The sequence below is a fragment of the Mercenaria mercenaria genome, chromosome 2 (assembly GCF_021730395.1).
Source record: "Mercenaria mercenaria strain notata chromosome 2, MADL_Memer_1, whole genome shotgun sequence".
In the NCBI taxonomy this organism is placed as follows: Eukaryota; Metazoa; Mollusca; class Bivalvia; order Venerida; family Veneridae; genus Mercenaria; species Mercenaria mercenaria.
In genome coordinates, this window is record NC_069362.1 from 114,656,209 (window position 1) to 114,675,686 (window position 19,478).

General features: G+C 36.9%; 1 protein-coding gene across 2 annotated transcripts in view; it reads left to right on the forward strand.

Annotated features, from left to right (window-relative positions):
* Positions 1-1,116: 1,116 nt before the first annotated feature.
* LOC123565000 (poly(ADP-ribose) glycohydrolase-like) overlaps positions 1,117-19,478 on the forward strand; it is a 38,518-nt gene continuing 20,156 nt past the window's right edge. For both annotated transcript variants that reach the window (XM_045358982.2, XM_045358980.2), the window contains exons 1-6: positions 1,117-1,246; positions 7,073-7,144; positions 8,844-8,910; positions 9,209-9,231; positions 15,467-15,560; positions 18,524-18,587. In XM_045358982.2, coding sequence (XP_045214917.2) covers positions 7,087-7,144; positions 8,844-8,910; positions 9,209-9,231; positions 15,467-15,560; positions 18,524-18,587 — 306 coding nt within the window. In that variant the 5' untranslated portion in view covers positions 1,117-1,246; positions 7,073-7,086. The remainder of the gene's footprint in view (positions 1,247-7,072; positions 7,145-8,843; positions 8,911-9,208; positions 9,232-15,466; positions 15,561-18,523; positions 18,588-19,478) is intronic.

Genomic DNA, 19,478 nt, shown 5'->3' on the forward strand with positions numbered 1-19,478 from the left:
GTAAGTAATTAATTTGATCATGATCATTAGTCAAAAAAGATGTGCCATATAAGTAACCAACAATTGATTTGGTAAAATGATAGACAATTAAAGTTATAGATGTTTTTTAGTAACCAGTATCGATGCTACGGTGGCTGATTTGTGCCATTTTGTTATTTTGTTCTGTCCCGCCGAATGTCGCTGTCAATCATCTGTTTATCCACACATACAAGCAAGATTTCATTCATGGGAGGTTTAAATTCTTAATTATAATGTGTCATTTCCTACTGAACAAACGTCGTCATCTGACATTCAAACGGTTTCTGAAAACGGCCCTGCTTCTCCCTGCTGGTATTTAGATATGGTCTTTAACATTTAATTTAAGTTTTATATGCTGAAAGAATAACCGATTTGAGCGTTATAGTACTATAACTGTGTCTCATCTTTATATTTCCCCACCCTTATATTTTTCATAATGTTTTCGGTGGACCAAGGATAAGTATCCTAATAACGGAAATCCACGTTCCAAGAACGCAGATCACCTAGATCTGGATAGAGATTAAGTACAAAAATGGAGATAATTCAAAATTACTCAAGACAAAGTTACGGTTCATGTGAAGTTGTCAGTTTCTTGGAGTGAGCATGTGGAAAAGTTGTCAATTTTTTGCAGAAAACAGGACAGTACTCCACATGGAGAAGCTGTCATTTTCTGTATAGAAGAGGTTAGTACTGCTTGAGGAGAAGATCTGATATTCATACAGAAAACAGGGTAAAACTTCTTACAGAGAACAGATTAGTACTTATGCGGAATTGCCTGGGTCTTGCAGAGAACAAATGAGTATTTCATGCGGAGAAGTTGTGAGGTTGTTGCAAAGAAATGTCATACCGTTACTCATAGTCGTTATTATAATTTTATTCCTGTTTATTTTGTTGTTGTCAGATGCTCTTAAAATATGGACATCGACTTTATCAATTACAAGTGTAGCTGAATTTCAAACTATGATTTTGTTCAATGTCAAATTATTGTTTTGGATGTATTGTTTCTTAAATAACACCTCATTCAACTACGCAGTGGTCCATATATGCAGTGGTCTGTCGCTATGTAGCGCGGCATACATTTATCCGTTGCCCGTGCAGATAGAGAGTGAGACTGAAAGCGACAAAATATTTGCAAACAGAAACTCCTTAGCTCTGTTTTGTCCTTTAAAGAAGATATCTGTTCTGCTGAACTGAAAGACATACGTGGCTATAGAACCATCCTTAAATGGTATGACATTTAAAATGGCTACTGCATGCTGTTTATTTACCTGATTGAAATGTATTATTCGGATAGAAATAATTCGGATACTTAATTTATTTCATTAAAGCTTCATCACTTTATTTGACCAGTAGTTTGAAAATATCATTATATAATAAGAGTAAGAACTGTCTTTCAGTTTTTATTCTGTACTAATCACCAACGTGCACACTGCCCTTCATACTCTCAAAGAGGTGTGAGGCAGTATGAAGAGATAGATAGATAGAAGGATTCTGTCTTTCCTGTCATCCAGTCTATTGCTGGAAACAGTACCGATTTTAGTAAATCACTCAGCACTGAACACTAGTCTGGATATCAGCCGCTACTGGGAATCGAACCCGGACTGCTGGCATTGTAATCCAACCTGCTAACCATGCACTGCGCCACTGACTCCCTATAATTTTTGGTAGCTGGTATACTCAACATCACTATTAATCTCGCGTCATCACTAATTTCGCGGTATTTGAGTTGCGCCACCTACGTGGTGTTTACCGGGGAAGTTCGTGACCTATTTTACTCATGTTGGCGAAAAATGTTCCTACCTGCAGTTACATTGCTAAATATCTGTCAATATTTATTAAAATCGTATTTTTCACATATCTATTGCAAAAATCCATGAATTAAGCAAATATTTGCAATGTTTATAAGTTCGTCTACCAGCTGATCGGCATTTGTCCTCATTAATTATGCAAATTACGCCTATAGGTTAGAGGACACAAAATTTTACATAACATCCCCCAGCTACACAAAAATGAATAAAATATCGGTATCAGGCGAAACATCAAAACGTCTTAACTCGACGGATTTTAAGTGGGAGGAAGGAATGGGGGCCCCTGACCATCTCCTCAAAATACACCCATGATACTGAGCAGTGAATTTTAACATGTTAGATAACTATCAAATAGAAAATATTAAGTAATAGTACGATTCTTAGGTTCCGCTACATTATGACCACGCCCGCGACCTTGTGATTTACTTGCAAAATATCTGGTGTGTCCGCTGCCCAGAGGAGAATATTTTCGATAGTGCCAATGTAAACAGATAATATAAAACGTTTAAATTGGCGTTTAATGACTTTTGAGTGTTCCTGTTAGTTTGACTTAGATAGCTTTTCAATGTTTGAATTATATTTAGTGTTTTTTAACCTATGATAGTTTGATTGACACAATTGTTGACCTATACCGCGACATTAGTGATGTGACGTCACATAATAACAATGGCTGACTATTGTTGTTCGAAGTACACATGGATGTTTCTTGAATGATATCTTATTCATTTTCACACGGTTATTGATGCATATGACATGAAATATTGTGGTAAAGACAAGAAATACACTGTTGTGTTGTTTCCTGTTTAATGACGTTACGTCGAATGTCAAGTACCGCGACATTAGAGATGAACGGTATATCTCAGTAATATCTGATTGGAATGGGTTCAAACTTGATTACTGTGATAATCTTGCATATAATGCACAGCTTTGCTTTTTAATAGGTCTAGGAAAGTGGTATATAATACAGATTATCTGTAAATTTACAGATAATCTATAAATTTACAGACTTTTCAATCTATAAATTTACAGATCAATTAAGTGTTTGAAAACAGCTAAAATTATATTTAGACTCAAAATCGCAGTTTAGAATCAATTGATTTACTTATGGTATGCATAAAGAAAGGTCAGTTATAACTTTCAGTCATTTCTGTTGTTTTTGACTTTTCTGAAAATGCCAAAAACTCCAACAGTCAGGGGTGTAACTGTTTTAAGTTATGTAACCTATTTCAGTTACTTTTTAAAGCATTTTATAACCTGTATTAGTTATAAAAATTTAGTTAACTCAGGTAAGTTATTAAAAAAAAAGTCTTTTTGCTGTTCTCACAAAGTGACCTTTAAAGTGTAATTAGTAGCAAACTGTGGTTAATCAAATTCTCTTTTAGTCTGATCATGACCTGATAAGTGTAATTAGATGTTAAGAGTTTTATAGCTTTAAAACTTTTGCGTAAAACCTTATCAGCCTTGTGTAAAAAATTTTACTGCATAATTGGAAAGATAAATGTTGAAGGATTCAGGAAATAATTGCATTAGTCTCATTCAAAATGAGGAATTGGCACAGGAGGGCTTTGTAATATTTTATGATAACTGAAACAAGTTATGAAAGTATAGGCGGTAACTCAAATGGGTTATAAACTGTGATAACTTGAAACAGTTACACCCCTGACTGTCAAATTCAACAAAAATGGCTGAAACCCGCAAGTGACCTTCATTTATGCATACTGTAAATAATCCAATTAATTTCAAGCTGCGGTTTTGAGAATAAATGTAATTTCATCAGTTTTCATACACACAGTCTAAATTTATAGACCTAATTAAAGCTCGTTTTGAAAAAAAACGGACATTGTATGTGATGGTGCGAGCTTACATTTGCATACTTAGGTGGCAATAGGAACAATAGGTAACTGTACTTTTTCTTTGATGTCATTCATTCCGTAAGCTTTTATGTGGCTATTTTTCATTTACGTGGCTAAAAGAACAGTAGAGAGAACAAAAGAGTTGTCACATAATACCCATTTGTAGGAACGTCCGTGCTTCTGTCCATCTGCCTGTCCATCCATTATAATTTGTGTCTGGTGCATAACTTCAAAATCATTGAAGGTATTGCCATTAAACTTGGCATGTAGGTAGATGGTGATGAGACGATGTGCAGAGTGCTTGAACCAGCTCTGTAGGTCAAAGGTCAAGGTCACAAATTGAGCTCAGAGGTCAAAACTGTCCATCATATTTCGTGTCTGGAGCATTACTTACTAGCCATTCAAGATATTGACTTCAGACTTCGCAGGTAGGTAGTTAGTGATGAGATGATGTGCAGAGCACATGAATTGGGTCTGTAGATTAAAAGTTAAGGTAACAGTTTGAGCTCAAAGGTTTAATCTGTCCATCATATTAAGTGTCTGGAGCAGAACTTTGATATTAACCATTCAAGGTATTGACTTCAAACTTGGGGTGAAGGTAGGTGGTGATGAGACGATGTGCAGAGTGCGTGAACTAGGGTGGTAGGGGAAAGGTCAAGGTCAAATTTGCCCATCATATTTCGTGTCCAGAAAAAATACTAACAGGTATTGACTTGAAACTTGGAATAAATATAGGCAAGATGGTGATGAGACAATGTGCAGACTGCAACAGTCCGCAAAAGACTCTCCCTCCCCCAACCCTTCCTTAAAAAATATCATTTAGTTTCTTTCTTGACCTTTAGTATCCTGTCTCCACCATAGCACACCCACCCACCTTCCCCATCCCTATCCCCGCACACCTCCCACCAAAAAATGTCTTTAGATTTTGCTTTTTCTTAAATTTTGCTTCTGTCCTCTAATATACTAGTAACCCTTCAGGCATACATAACCTTGCTTGGCAGAGCTCTTGTTTTATAAAACTATGCCTCATTTACAACTTAGCTAATTTTGGTTAAGTTTTTGTTTGTAAGCCAGGGGTTTTCTTTAGCAAGAGGGAAAGGGGCCCAGACCTGTGATTTTGGGGAAAAGTACCTTGGTATTTCCAAGGCCAAAGGGAAATAAAAAAAACCCTGATGTAAAGTCAATTTACTATAACAACTTTTTCTCTAAAACTGCATGTCAAAATGACATGAAGCTTGGTCAGACTCATCATAATTATGTCTCCCCCAGGAGACATATTGTTTTTGCCCTGTCCGTCCGTCCGTCCGTACGTCACACTTCATTTCCGAGCAATAACTGGAGAACCATTTGACCTAGAACCTTCAAACTTCACAGGGTTGTAGGGCTGCTGGAGTAGACGACCCCTATTGTTTTTGGGGTCACTCCGTCAAAGGTCAAGGTCACAGGGGCCCGAACATTGAAAACCATTTCCGGTCAGTAACTTGAGAACCACTTGACCCAGAATGTTGAAACTTCATAGGATGATTGGTCATGAAGAGTAGATGACCCCTATTGATTTTGGGGTCACTCTGTCAAAGGTCAAGGTCACAGGGGCCTGAACATGGAAAACCATTTCCAATCAATAACTAGAGAACCACTTGACCCAGAATGTTGAAACTTCATAGGATGATTGTACATGCAGAGTAGATGACCCCTATCAATTTTGGGGTCACTCCATTAAAGGTCAAGGTCACAGGGGCCCGAACATTGAAAACCATTTCCGGTCAGTAACTTGAGAACCACTTGACCCAGAATGTTGAAACTTCATAGGATAATTGGTCATGAAGAGTAGATGACCCCAATTGATTTTGGGGTCACTCTGTCAAAGGTCAAGGTCACAGGGGCCTGAACATGGAAAACCATTTCCGATCAATAACTAGAGAACCACTTGACCCAGAATGTTGAAACTTCATAGGATGATTGTACATGCACAGTAAATGACCCCTATCGATTTTGGGATCACTCCATTAAAGGTCAAGGTCACAGGGGCCTGAACATTGATAACCAGTTCCGATCAATGACTTGAGAACCACTTGACCCAGAATGTTGAAACTTCATAGGATGATTGAACATGCAGAGTAGATGACCCCTATTGATTTTGGGGTCAGTCTATTAAAGGTCAAGGCCACAGTGGCCTGTTCATGTAAAATCATTTTTTGGAAATAACTTGAGAACCACTTGACCTACAATGTTGAAACTTAATAGGATGATTGGACTTGCAGAGTAGATGACCCCTATTTATTTTGAGGTCACTTGATCAAAGGTCAAGGTCACAGAAGCCTGAACAGTGACTTGAGAACCACTAGGCCAAGAGTGTTGAAATTTAGCGGGATGATTGGACATGCCAAGTAGATGATCCCTATTGCAGCCAACCATCAGTGTCTCTTTGACTTTTGCTCCTGACCCCTATTGACTTCTTGCCTATAGGACTTTGCATTGGGGGAGACATGCGCTTTTTTACAAAAGCATTTTCTAGTTTTGTTCAGATTTGCTTGACTGCAGTTAGAACTGCCTCAGTAGCCTAGTGGTAGTGGGGGTGGGGGGGGGGTTTGCTCCCTGGCTGTGTCATGCCAAAGACATGAAAAGTGGTACTAGTAGCTTCCTCGCTTGGCACTCAGCATAAGAGGGTAGTAGTAGGACTGGTCAGCCCAGTGTCGGTATAATGTGACAGGGTGGGGTATCATGTCATGTATCTATGGCATGATACTCCAGTGAGGCAGCACTGTAAAATTAGGCATTGTGCTCACACCTACAAGTAGATATTGTTGTTTATATGGCTGAAAAATTGTTGAAAAAAAACCCTGCTAAACCTAAACACACATACACTAGACTGCAGTTAGTGTTCCCACCTGTATCATGGACACACAGCTTATACCATATTTGTTTTAATCATATTTTAGGATGAATGTTTTTCATACTAAACAAAATTACCTTTCATTATAAAGTGTATCATGACACATAATATTATTCAGAGTCAAAAGGCCAATGTCAGGTGAGCGACTTTGAGCAATTATTGCCTTCTTGTTTCTTACATGTGTTTATGGAAGCAACTGAAATAGAGTGACATAATGAGATGCAGATAAACAAAACCTGTGGCATCTTTTTGCATATGAAATCATCCAGTGTGTTATAAGTTACTGTGAAGTAACTGAATTTGATGGGCATAAAATTTCAATTTTGAACTTTTGAAATAAAAATGAATGGGAATATTGTTGTTTGTTGGGAATTGATTTCTTGGATTAATTAATACCCTACTCATTTTAATTATTTTACTTTTGCATTATTGAAAAGTACTTTGACTGATAAAGATACTTTCATCTTACAGTCTTGTTGTAATGTTTGTTGTATTTGCAGAACGTATTGTTAGGATGAGTGAGCCGCCATTAAAGAAGAAGAGGACAATTCTTGATTTTTTCACTGGAAAAGGTACCTTAATCTTTCCTACCATAATGTTTCCTAACTTAATCTTTCCTACCTTAATCTTTCCTACCTTAGTGTTTCCTACGTTAATCTTCCTACCTTAGTGTTTCCTACCTTAATGTTTCCTACCTTAAATCTTTCCTACCGTAATCTTTCCTACCTTAATGTTTCTTACCTTAAATCTTTCCTACCTTAATCTTTCCTACCTTAAATCTTTCCTACCTTAATGTTTCCTACCTTAGTGTTTCCTACCTTAATCTTTCCTACCTTAATCTTTTCTACCTTAAATCTTTCCTACCTTAATGTTTCCTACCTTAAATCTTTCCTACCGTAATCTTTCCTACCTTAATGTTTCTTACCTTAAATCTTTCCTACCTTAACCTTTCCTACCTTAATCTTTCCCACCATAATCTTTCCTACCTTAATCTTTCCTACCATAATCTTTCCTACCATAATCTTTCCTACCTTAATCTTTCCTAACTTAAATCTTTCCTACCTTAATCTTTCCTACCTTAGTGTTTCCTACCTTAATCTTTTCTACCTTAAATCTTTCCTACCTTAATCTTTCCTACCTTAATCCTTAATCTTTTCTACCTTAATATTTCCTACCATAATCTTTCCTACCTTAATCCTTAATCTTTCCTACCTTAAATCTTTCCTACCTTAATCTTTCCTACCTTAATCCTTAATCTTTCCTACCTTAATCCTTAATCTTTCCTACCTTAATCTTTCCTACCATAATCTTTCCTACCTTAAATCTTTCCTACCTTAATCTTTCCTACCTTAGTGTTTCCTACCTTAAATCTTTCCTACCTTAATCTTTCCTACCTTAATGTTTCTTACCTTAATCTTTCCTACCTTAATCTTTCCTACCTTAATCCTTAATCCTTCCTACCTTAATGTTTCCTACCTTAAATCTTTCCTACCTTAATCTTTCCTACCTTAGTGTTTCCTACCTTAATCTTTCCTAACATAAGTTTAACCTTAATGAAACAGTGTCTTGTGCAATTCCAGAGTACCAGTATCAAATGCCATTTTTGTTGTGACTGTATTTTTGACATGCACGGAATAGTCTTTTTTCTGATTTGTATATGTGAGACAAAATGTTTGAGCACAAACCCAAGGTTCCTGTCTCAAAGGTCTAAGTCACACCTAGTGAAATGAGGATAGGGGTCAAAAGTCATGTAAGACATTAAGCAGTCTTGTTTATTTAGCCGATATATTACTTTTTTCATTGAAACAGAATATTGACAAAGGGCACTGGTCCCTATCTCAGAGGTCAAGTTCACACTAAGGGGTCAAAGGTCTTGTCAGATCTTGTCCAAACTGTAACTTTGACTTATTTAATTTGCTTAAATATTAAAGTCATAGTTTGGTCTGTCTACAAATAATGGGCTTGAAATTCTTGCTTTTTGTTTTGCATGAGCATTCTAACTGATCTTTAGTATTTCCATATGTTTCGTTTCTGATGTTTAAATGGTACATGTACTGAAATTTTGATGAAGAATTTTCTAAAAAAACTTTCCGTAGAATTTTTTTAAATTTCTTTTTAGCAGTATGTCCTAGAAAATAAACTACCTGCAGAATTTAGTTTCTGAATAAAGTTACAACTGTATTGTTACAAGAACACAACAAATGTGACAAATTTTTCAAATAGGCTTCAATTTCAAGTTGTTGTTTTTTTCACTGATTTATTCTCTTATAGGTAATAAGGACGTACCAAGAAAAACAAAGAAAGTAGGGAAAATGGCAAGCGGATCAGATTCAAATAGGTGAGTGAAAACATAAGTTACAGAAATGATAATACTAATTTTACATTGGCCATTTTACTGCAATGTTAATAAATTATACACAAGTAAAGTCAAGTCAAAAATATATGTTCAACTTTATTTCAGTTCATGCATACATGATATTTACTAAAATAACTTAACATGATAGAGTAGATATGTAATTGTTTTTTTAAGTATCATTTACCAAACATATAATAAAGTACCTTTTCCCTGCATTTGTAAAAGAATTTTAAAGAATTTTCAGAAAAATAAAAAGCATATAAATATTTTGTCTTTTCAGCTCAAATGGGGCAAAAACAAAAGGTAAAATTGTCAATTTGTTCATATTTGTAGTGGTGGTAAGTTTAAAAAGCTTCTATGATAGATTGGTGTCAGTGGTGACTGAATCAGTCTGTGTTTAGGTTGTTTTACATATACACTGAGCTGGAATCGAAACAGAACTGAAAATAAAAATAAAATGCAAAATAGTCATTGGGCCATTTCTAATATACGCCAAAACAATTGATTTGTACAATGAAATTGATCCAAAAAAGCATGCATGAAATTGCATTTGCATAACCAAATTCCGTCTAAAAAAATAAACATTGATGCAATTGCTTTGATGTTTTTTCACATGTCTTTATTTTTAGCCCACCATCATCAGATGGTGGGCTATTCAAATCACTCTGCGTCCGTGGTCCGTCTGTTAACAATTTCTCGTTATCGCATCTGCTCAGAAACTACTGGGGGGATTTTGACCAAACTTTGTCAGAATGATGTATAGGTACCCTAGTTGTGTCCCTCTGAAAATCAGACTGGTTCAACAATTTTTGAGTGAGTTATGGCCCTTTGTTTATTTTTAGCTCACCTGCCACGAAGTGACAAGGTGAGCTATTGTGACTGCTTGATGTCCGTCTATCGTCTGTCAACAATTTCTAAAAAAATCATCTTCTTGAAAACCACTGGGCAGAATTACACCAAACTTCACAGGAATGATCCTTGGGTGGCCCCCTTTCAAAATTGTTCAAAGAATTGAATTCCATGCAGAACTCTGGTTGCCATGGCATCATCTAGTGGTCCGCTACCAAAATTGTTCAAATTATCCCCCTAGGGTCAAATATGGCCCCGCCCCGGGGGTCACATGATTTATATAGACTTATATAGGGAAAACTTTGAAAATCTTCTTGTACAAAACCACATGGCCTTGGGCTTTGATATTTGGTATGTAGCATATTCTAGTGGTCCTCTACCAACATTGTTCAAATTATACCCCTAGGTTCAAATATGGCCCCCCCCCACCCCAACCGGGGGTCCCAAGTTTTACATAGACTTATATAGGAAAAAAAGTTTAAAAATCTTCTTGTCTGAAACCACAACACTTACTTTGATATTTGGTTTGTAGCATTGTCTTATGGTCCTCAACCAAAATTGTTCAAATTGTACCCCTTGGGTGAAAAGAGGCCCTGCCCTGGGGGTCCCAAGTTTTATATAGACTTATATAGGAAAAAGCTTTAAAAATCTTCTTGTCTGAAACCATATGACCTAGGCTTTTGATATTTGGTATGGTGCTTTGTCTGGTAGTCCTCTACCAAAATTGTTCAAATTATGCCCCTGGGGTTAAAAGAGGCCCCGCCCTGGGGTCACTTAGTTATTTAGTGAGTTATATAGGAAAAATACTTAAAAAATCATCTACCTATTTCCAAGACTGTTTAATTATAATTACCTGATGACCCCAAGTAATATGATGTCACTTGAGTGTGACCTTGACCTACTGACCTACTTTCTTGTTTTTTAAGATACAGCCTTGAAATTTTGATGACATACACAGTTTTGCACACAAATCGTAAAACTGAATTTCATTGACCACGAATGTGACCTACTGACTTTCTTAATATTTTATCATCAGTTTGACATTTGAAACATGTAGCTCATATTACTCAGGTGAGCGATCCAGGGTCATCATGACCCTCTTGTTATAATTTACGTAGATTTATATAGGGAAAAACATTGAAACACTTCTTGTCCAAAACCACAGGGCCTAGGCCTTTGTTATTTTGTATGTGACATCATCTGGTGATCCTCTATTAAGATTGTTCAAATTATTCCCCTAGGGTCAAATATGACCCCGTCCTGGGGGTCACATGGTTTACATAGAGTTATATAGGGAAAAACTTTTAAAATCTTCTTGTCCATAACCTTCAACATTTAAATTTGGACCACATGTATAGTTTTGAGTGGCAAGATGAACCTTGACATGAGTTGACCTTGATCTTGACCTAGTGAACCACTTTCACATTTCTGTAGCTACAGCCTTCAAATTTGGACCACATACATAGGTTTGTATACCAAAACAAACTTTGACCTTGACATTGACCTAGTGACCTACTTCCAGTTTTTGAAGGTACAGGCTTCAAATTTGAACCACAAGCATAGTTTGGTGTTCCGAAATGAAATTTGACCTTGATTTTGACCTAGTGACCTACTTTTACATTTCTGAAGCTACATGCTTCAAATTTGGACCACTTGGATAGTTTTGTGTTCTGAATTGAAATTTGACCTTGATTTTTACCTAGTACCTACTTTCACATTTTTCAAGCTACAGCCTTCAAATTTGAAGCACATTGCATAGTCTTGTGTACCAAAATGAACTTTGACTTTGAAATTGATCTAGTGACCTACTTTCACATTTCTCAAGCTACAGCTTTCAAATTTGGACCACATGCACAATTTTATGTACTGAAATGAACTTTGACTTTGATTTTGACCTTGGCTCAATGGTGGGCGCCAGGATCATTCTGTGATCTCTTGTTTCTTTGCTGATGCAAAATATCAGTTAAAAAAATTGTCCAGAATCCTCAGGCAATTTCTAAACAAATTTGTGTTATTCTCAGAATTTGTCTCTGTGTTATGAATCACATGATTATTGTACCAATTTCATTCTTTGAAAATGACTTTGGCACCATATCCAAGCAATATCTTAGTGGTATCAATATTACCCACATCAGGGTCATTATGTCTCCCCCAGGAGACATATTGTTTTTGCCCTGTCCGTCCGTCCGTCCGTAGTTCACACTTCATTTCTGAGCAATAACTGGAGAACCATTTGACCTAGAACCTTCAAACTCCAAAGGGTTGTAGGGCTGCTGGAGTAGACGACCCCTATTATTTTTGGGGTCACTCCGTCAAAGGTCAAGGTCAAGGTCACAGGGGCCTGAACATTGAAAACCATTTCCAATCAGTAACTAGAGAACCACTTGACCCAGAATGCTGAAACTTCATAGGATGATTGGTCATGAAGAGTAGACGACCCCTATTGATTTTGGGGTCACTCCGTCAAAGGTCAAGGTCACAGGGGCCTGAACATTGAAAACCATTTCCGATCAGTAACTAGAGAACCACTTGACCCAGAATGTTGAAACTTCATAGGATGATTGGTCATGAAGAGTAGATGACCCCTATTGACTTTGGGGTCACTCATTCAAAGGTCAAGGTCACAGGGGCCTGAACATTGAAAACCATTTCCGATCAATAACTAGAGAACCACTTGACCCAGAATGTTGAAACTTCCTAGGATGATTGGTCATAAAGAGTAGATGACCCCTATTGATTTTGGGGTCACTCCATCAAAGGTCAAGGTCACAGGGGCCTAAACATGGAAAACCATTTCCGATCAATAACTTGAGAAGCACTTGACCCAGAATGTTGAAACTTAATAGGATGATTGGTCATGCAGAGTAGATGACCCCTAACGATTTTGGGGTCACTCTGTAAAGGTCAAGGTCACAGGGGCCTGAACATTGAAAACCATTTCCGGTCAGTAACTTGAGAACCACTTGACCCAGAATGTTGAAACTTCCTAGGATGATTGGTCATAAAGAGTAGATGACCCCTATTGATTTTGGGGTCACTCCATCAAAGGTCAAGGTCACAGGGGCCTAAACATGGAAAACCATTTCCGATCAATAACTTGAGAAGCACTTGACCCAGAATGTTGAAACTTAATAGGATGATTGGTCATGCAGAGTAGATGACCCCTAATGATTTTGGGGTCACTCTGTGAAAGGTCAAGGTCACAGGGGCCTGAACATTGAAAACCATTTCCGGTCAGTAACTTGAGAACCACTTGACCCAGAATGTTGAAACTTCATAGGATGATTGTACATGCAAAGTAGATGACCCCTATCGATTTTGGGGTCACTCCATCAAAGGTCAAGGTCACAGGGGCCTGAACATTGAAAACCATTTCCGGTCAGTAACTTGAGAACCACTTGACCCAGAATGTTGAAACTTCATAGGATGATTGTACATGCAAAGTAGATGACCCCTATCGATTTTGGGGTCACTCCATTAAAGGTCAAGGTCACAGGGGCCTGAACATTGAAAACCATTTCCGGTCAGTAACTTGAGAACCACTTGACCCAGAATGTTGAAACTTAATAGGATGATTGGTCATGAAGAGTAGATGACCCGTAACGATTTTGGGGTCACTCTGTGAAAGGTCAAGGTCACAGGGGCCTGAACATTGAAAACCATTTCCGGTCAGTAACTTGAGAACCACTTGACCCAGAATGTTGAAACTTCATAGGATGATTGGACATGCAGAGTAGATGACCCCTAATTATTTTGAGGTCACTTGATCAAAGGTCAAGGTCACAGGAGCCTGAATAGTGAGTTGAGAACCACTAGGCCAAGAGTGTTGAAATTTAGCGGGATGACTGGACATGCCAAGTAGATGATCCCTATTGCAGCTTACCATCAGTGTCTCTTTGACTTTCGCTCCTGACCCCTATTGACTTCTTGCCTATAGGACTTTGCATTGGGGGAGACATGCGCTTTTTTACAAAAGCATTTTCTAGTTTCATATGCGTTTCTGTTATTATCAACGCTACACATTTTTATCCAGAGATTTGGGTCAAAATTAGGTATATATTTTCACTTGAAAGCCTTAATCGATTCTGAAAGAAAATTTAAACGGCATAGCTTCAGTCTTGGTGCCAGTTTGGTTTATTTAGAACAAAGTATGTAAATCATATTACTACAAGTCATGACACTATACAGATCACTATCTATAGATTAGCACTGGCTTGCTTAAGTTAGAACTTAAGAAAAAACAAATTGAAAGTAAGGTTAGAGTTTTGTCCCATCACAGCAGTCAAAAATGTTCATAAAGGGCCTAAGTGTTTGTGTCACATGTATGACCTTGATCATGAAACATTTTAAGAATGTTGATGACCATTTGAAGTTATGCACTTGGGGTTTTGTTTGAGATTTCACTTTGGTGGACCATATAAATATAGATAAAGGGCTTAAAAGTTTTTGTCGCGTGTATCTCAAAAAGAATGTCTTAGGAGTATTATTCAGCTTGTGAAGTTGTACACCTGAGGTTTTTTTGTAGGAATTTAGGAAAAAGGCTACTGGTAAATTTCATTAATTCAAACATTCTGACCATGTCAATTTGTCAAATTGGATACTAGGTCATCTGGGATAAGGACTGGGTCAGTCGAGCGATTCGAGGCATCTGTAGTATGATATATAATTGAAATGAGGGCAGAATTCAAGGTATGAGTGTGAATTTGTTAACCATGCTAGGTATATCGAAATGACTGCTAGATATACATGTATTAAAGTTACTGGGATTTTGCCGTACATTCAGTATAACCAGTTTGTATCATAATTTAAATTTTGATTTGGGGATGGGGAAACTTCACCCTAATCAGTTTGCTGTTCCTCTAGATATCTGTCCATTCAGTCTGTATGAGTTTGTGTTGTGCATGTCTAAAAAATATTTGCCCTAAACCTTACAAAAACATTACCGGTATTCAGCATGTGTAGTTGGGCTCCTGGTGTTTTGTTTGGGATTCCACTCAGCCAGACCAGAGTTATGGCTCTTGACTAAGTAAAAAAAGGCTTAAAGGGCTTGAAAGTTTTTGTTGCATATATCTCGAAGTCATGAAATGAAATAAGGATGCAAACATTTGGTTTTGTTTTGGAATTCTTTCTTCAAGACACCATGCATTCACACTCTGTGTTGAATGTATCTTAAAAAGCATTTGACCTTAAACAATGTTAAGTCATGAAACTTTAAAGTGATGTTATTTATTGCCTTTCACCTTGTGTTTCTTGATGATGTTTTGGAAAATCCATAATTTTCTTCCAGTGACTCACACACCCTATGAAAGTTGATATGAAAGTTTATAAAGCTTATTTGAGCCATGCCATGAGAAAACCAACATAGTGGCTTTGCAACCAGCATGGATCCAGACCAGCCTGCGCATCCGTGCAGTCTGGTCAGGATCCATTCTGTTCGCTAACGGTTTCTCTAATTGCAATAGGCTTTGAAAGCGAACAGCTTGGATCCTGACCAGACTGTGCGGATGCGCAGGCTGGTCTGGATCCATGCTGTCGCAAAGCCACTATGTTGGTTTTCTCATGGCACGGCTCATTTAGTCTCACATAGCCAACAAGTAACATGTAACAATACATTGAGAGTAAATGGGGGAGAGGCACCCATTTCCTGTAGAAACACAAATAGTTATTTGATTAATTATTTGTATCACAGATACAGAGGGTATCACAGATAAGGAGGTACCCAGTACATCAGCCGCCGCCCCAGATGAGACAGTCGTTATTGATGAAGATTCTGATTCTGAACAGTAAGTCTGTTTTGTAGTTTACCTTCTTTTGATATATTGATGATATAATTTATGTGAGCTGTTCTATGACAGAACTTGTTTTTGTGACAAAAGTCAAAATAATTATGAAAATCATTCTTTGGCCTTGCAAATGTGAAAATTTCAAGCAGTTATTTTTGTCAGTTCAAGAGTTACAATGCTTTAGAGTAATCCACCGAATAGGTTTAGACATGATGTCAAGAATGTAGTGGAAACAGTATGATGTCATCATGTATGGCATGAACATTGCGTGACATTTTATATGTCAAATTATTTAAATCAATAAATTTTTCATTTTGTGTTCGAATTTTTAGAGACTGTTTGAAACACATTTTGTTGAGAAATGATGTAACCATGTACTTTTATTTTCATCACAAGACTTCATTATAAACCACTGTCTTACGGTTCATAGGTTGTTTTGAATGTCAGTGTACGTGGTAACACAAATGACATTAAAAAAATCTTAGAATTTTCTTTTGTTTGCTAACTAAATTAAAAAACACTACTTTCTAGTTTCTGCTTGAACATAATAAAAGCAATGGTTTTCCAGTGAATCATAGACATACTATTTATAAATAAAAATTGCTATGTCACTAATACAGATTTTTTCATGGAATGTCCCATATATAATTTCCTTTAGTGAAACACATACAATTTTTAGCTCACCTGAGCACTGTTATAAAGACTTTCCTAAACCACTGGACCAATTTCAAATAACGTTCATTGGAATGTTCCTTGGTTGGGCTTCTGTCAAAATTGCTCAAAGAATTCCATTCTAGGTAGAATTCAGATTGCGATGGCAACCAAAGGGAAAAACTGTAAAAACCTTCTTTTCCAAAACTGCAAGGTCCAGAGCTAAGATATTTAGTTTGAATCATTGTCTAGTCATCCTCAACCAAATTTGTTCAAAGCATGCCTCCTCGCTCAAAATTTGTCCCGTCCCAGAGTTCGCATTTTTAACATAGCATTATACCAGGATTTCAAGCTTTAAAAATCTTTTTTGGCCTAGAGCTTAGATATTTTGCATGTAGCACTGTGTGGAGGTACTGTACCCATTTTGTTGAAATCATGTACCAATTTGAGTTAGGCAAGTGATATAGGACCATCATGGCTCTCTTGTTTACTGTGAAATCATTAATGTTCTTGGGGGATTAATTTTCGTGGATTTCGTGGTTGAGTCAATCCACAAAATTTAATCCCAACGAACAAGTAAAATTCCCATTCATTTTATGTTCAAAAGTTGAAATCCACAAATTTTTATTCCCACGAAATTGCCGTTTTGACCAAAACCATGAAATTTCATGCCCACAAAATTAAATGATTTTACAGTATATTGAGGGATTGATCTCTGCCTAAATTTCAGACATGTAATGTACTTGATCTATGGAATCTAAACACCTTTCTATTTTTTGTAAATTCAAATTTAAAACTGACAGCAAATACTTATCTGCACAGAAATATATTCATCATAAAAAAATCATAATCAAGATGAAACATTTTCAGTCAAAACTAAACAGTTTATTTCATAGAGTTTTGTTTATGATAATATTTTTGGTTTTATTTGTTTGCCTTGACTAGTCTTCATGGCAGTTATATGAGCTGTGCCATGAGCAAACCAACATAGTGGCTTTGTGACCAGCATGGATCCAGACCAGCCTGCCCATCCACGCAGTCTGGTCAGGATCCATGCTGTTCGCTTTCAAAGCCTATTGTAATTAGAGAAACTGTCGCGGCTCATATGATAAACAAGACCATGATTATTTTGAAGCAAGATTTGTAAATATATTTATAGCTCACCTAAATTTGGTTCAGATTGAGCTAATAGTATAGGATGAGGGTGAGTTGTCTGTAGTCTGACGTCCATCGTCATGTATGAACAATTTTAATTAACCCTTAACTTGCTGGTGGCAAGTGATTCTGCCTTTTTAACCAGTGCAGGCCAAGATCAGACTGTATATCCTGGTCTGATCATGGTCTGCACTGTTCGCCATTCAGTCAGTATCTTTTCAGTAAGCACCCCTTTTAACAGTTAATGGTATTGTCCAAATTGAAAGGTAGACAAGTTCATTGTAGAAAGGTAAAGGTTAAATTTCTTTTCATCAGAAACTACTGGTTAGAGGTACAGCAAATTTGATCTCTGGCTTTCTTGCATGGACCTCATTCTAGTTTGTTCAAATGGATAGCTTGACCCTTTTAGGGGCCACCAGAACTAAAAATAGATAAAAAATTTAAACAACTTCTCATGAACAACTGGATGAATCTTCACCAAACTTGGTCTGTAGCATTATAGTATGGACCTTTCTCAAATCATTCAAAATTACGACTTGACCTCTTTAAGGAAGTGTCAGGGCTAAAAATAGAAAAACAAACATTTAAACAACTTAGCATGGACTGCATGATAGATCTTCACCAAACTTATTCTACAGCATCCTTACATGATCTTTCTCAAGTTCATTAAAAATGGTTCTGCTTAACGCCAGTTTCAATGAACCTCCAAGATTTGTTCATAGTATTATTGCATAAACCAGTCTCGAGTTTGTTCAAATTGTTCCACTTATTCTCTTTTAGGAGCTGCCAGAGCTAAAAATAGAATTAAACCTGTAAACGGCATCTTTTCATAAACTGCTTCATGGATCTTCACCATACTTAATCTGGGTCACCATTGGTTCAACCTCTCTCAAGTTTGTTAAAATGGGTCATCCCCAAAAAGAAATAAAAGACATTAAATAACTTTTAACTAACTGAGAAGCAAGGTCAAAAGGTCAAAGTTCTCCTCAGGTAAGCGACAAAGACCCAGTTTGGCTTCTTGTTTAAGTTAACCCTTGAACGTACATGTATTTCAGGAAAAGAATTTTAACATTTTTTAACTTAAAATTTCTTCCTTAGTGCACTTATTAAGATCAAGTTTCTTTGAGTGAAATATGTTTTATTCATCCCTGTTTCAGAATGCTCAAGGATATTCCCACGAAGAAACCAAGTCAGCGTAAAGATGGTAGTGAGGCTTGGAGGGTAAAATTAAGTTTTTTAACCTTTTTACAGTTTTGTAGAAGTTCAATAATTTTCTGCATTTTGTTTTCTCTTAGCTAATTTGTCTGGGTCTGTATGATTACAGTTTCAGGCTAGAGACACTTCTAGGGGTCATAGTTTGAGTGGGGCCTCCGTGGCCGTGTGGTTAAGGTTGCTGACTTCAAATCATTTGCCCCTCATCGATGTGGGTTCGAGCCTCACTTGGGGCATTGAATTCTTCATGTGAGGAAGCCATCCAGCTGGGTTACGGAAGGTCGGTGGTTCTACCCAGGTGAAATAATGTACAGAGGGGACACCTTGGGTGTTCCTCTACCATCAAAGCTGGAAGTCGCCATATGACATATAATTGGGTCGGTACGATGTTAAACCGAACAAAAATAAAAAATCTTAGTTTGAAACCCTTTTTGAGCAAACTTTGTCAGCTGTTGATTTGACCAAAGTCTTTGCATGATAAGTCATTTTTAGCTCGACTTTTCAAAAAAAATGTAGAGCTATTGCACTCGCCCGGCGTCGGCGTCGCTGTTGGTTAAAGTTTTTGATAAATGTCAAATATCTCTGTTACTATCAAAGCTATTGACTTGAAACTTAAAAATGTATTTACTATCAAAGTCTACACCAGGAGAAACAATCCCCATAACTCTGATTTGAATTTTGACAGAATTATGCCCCTTTTTAACTTAGAATTTTTGGTTAAAGTTTTTGATAAAGTCAAATATCCTGTTACTGTCAAAGCTGTTGACTTGAAACTTAAAATATTATTTTCCATCAAAATCTACACCAGAAGAAACAATCCCCACAACTCTGATTGAATTTTGACAGAATTATGCCCCTTTTTAACTTAGAATTTTTTGTTAAAATTTTTGATAAAGTCAA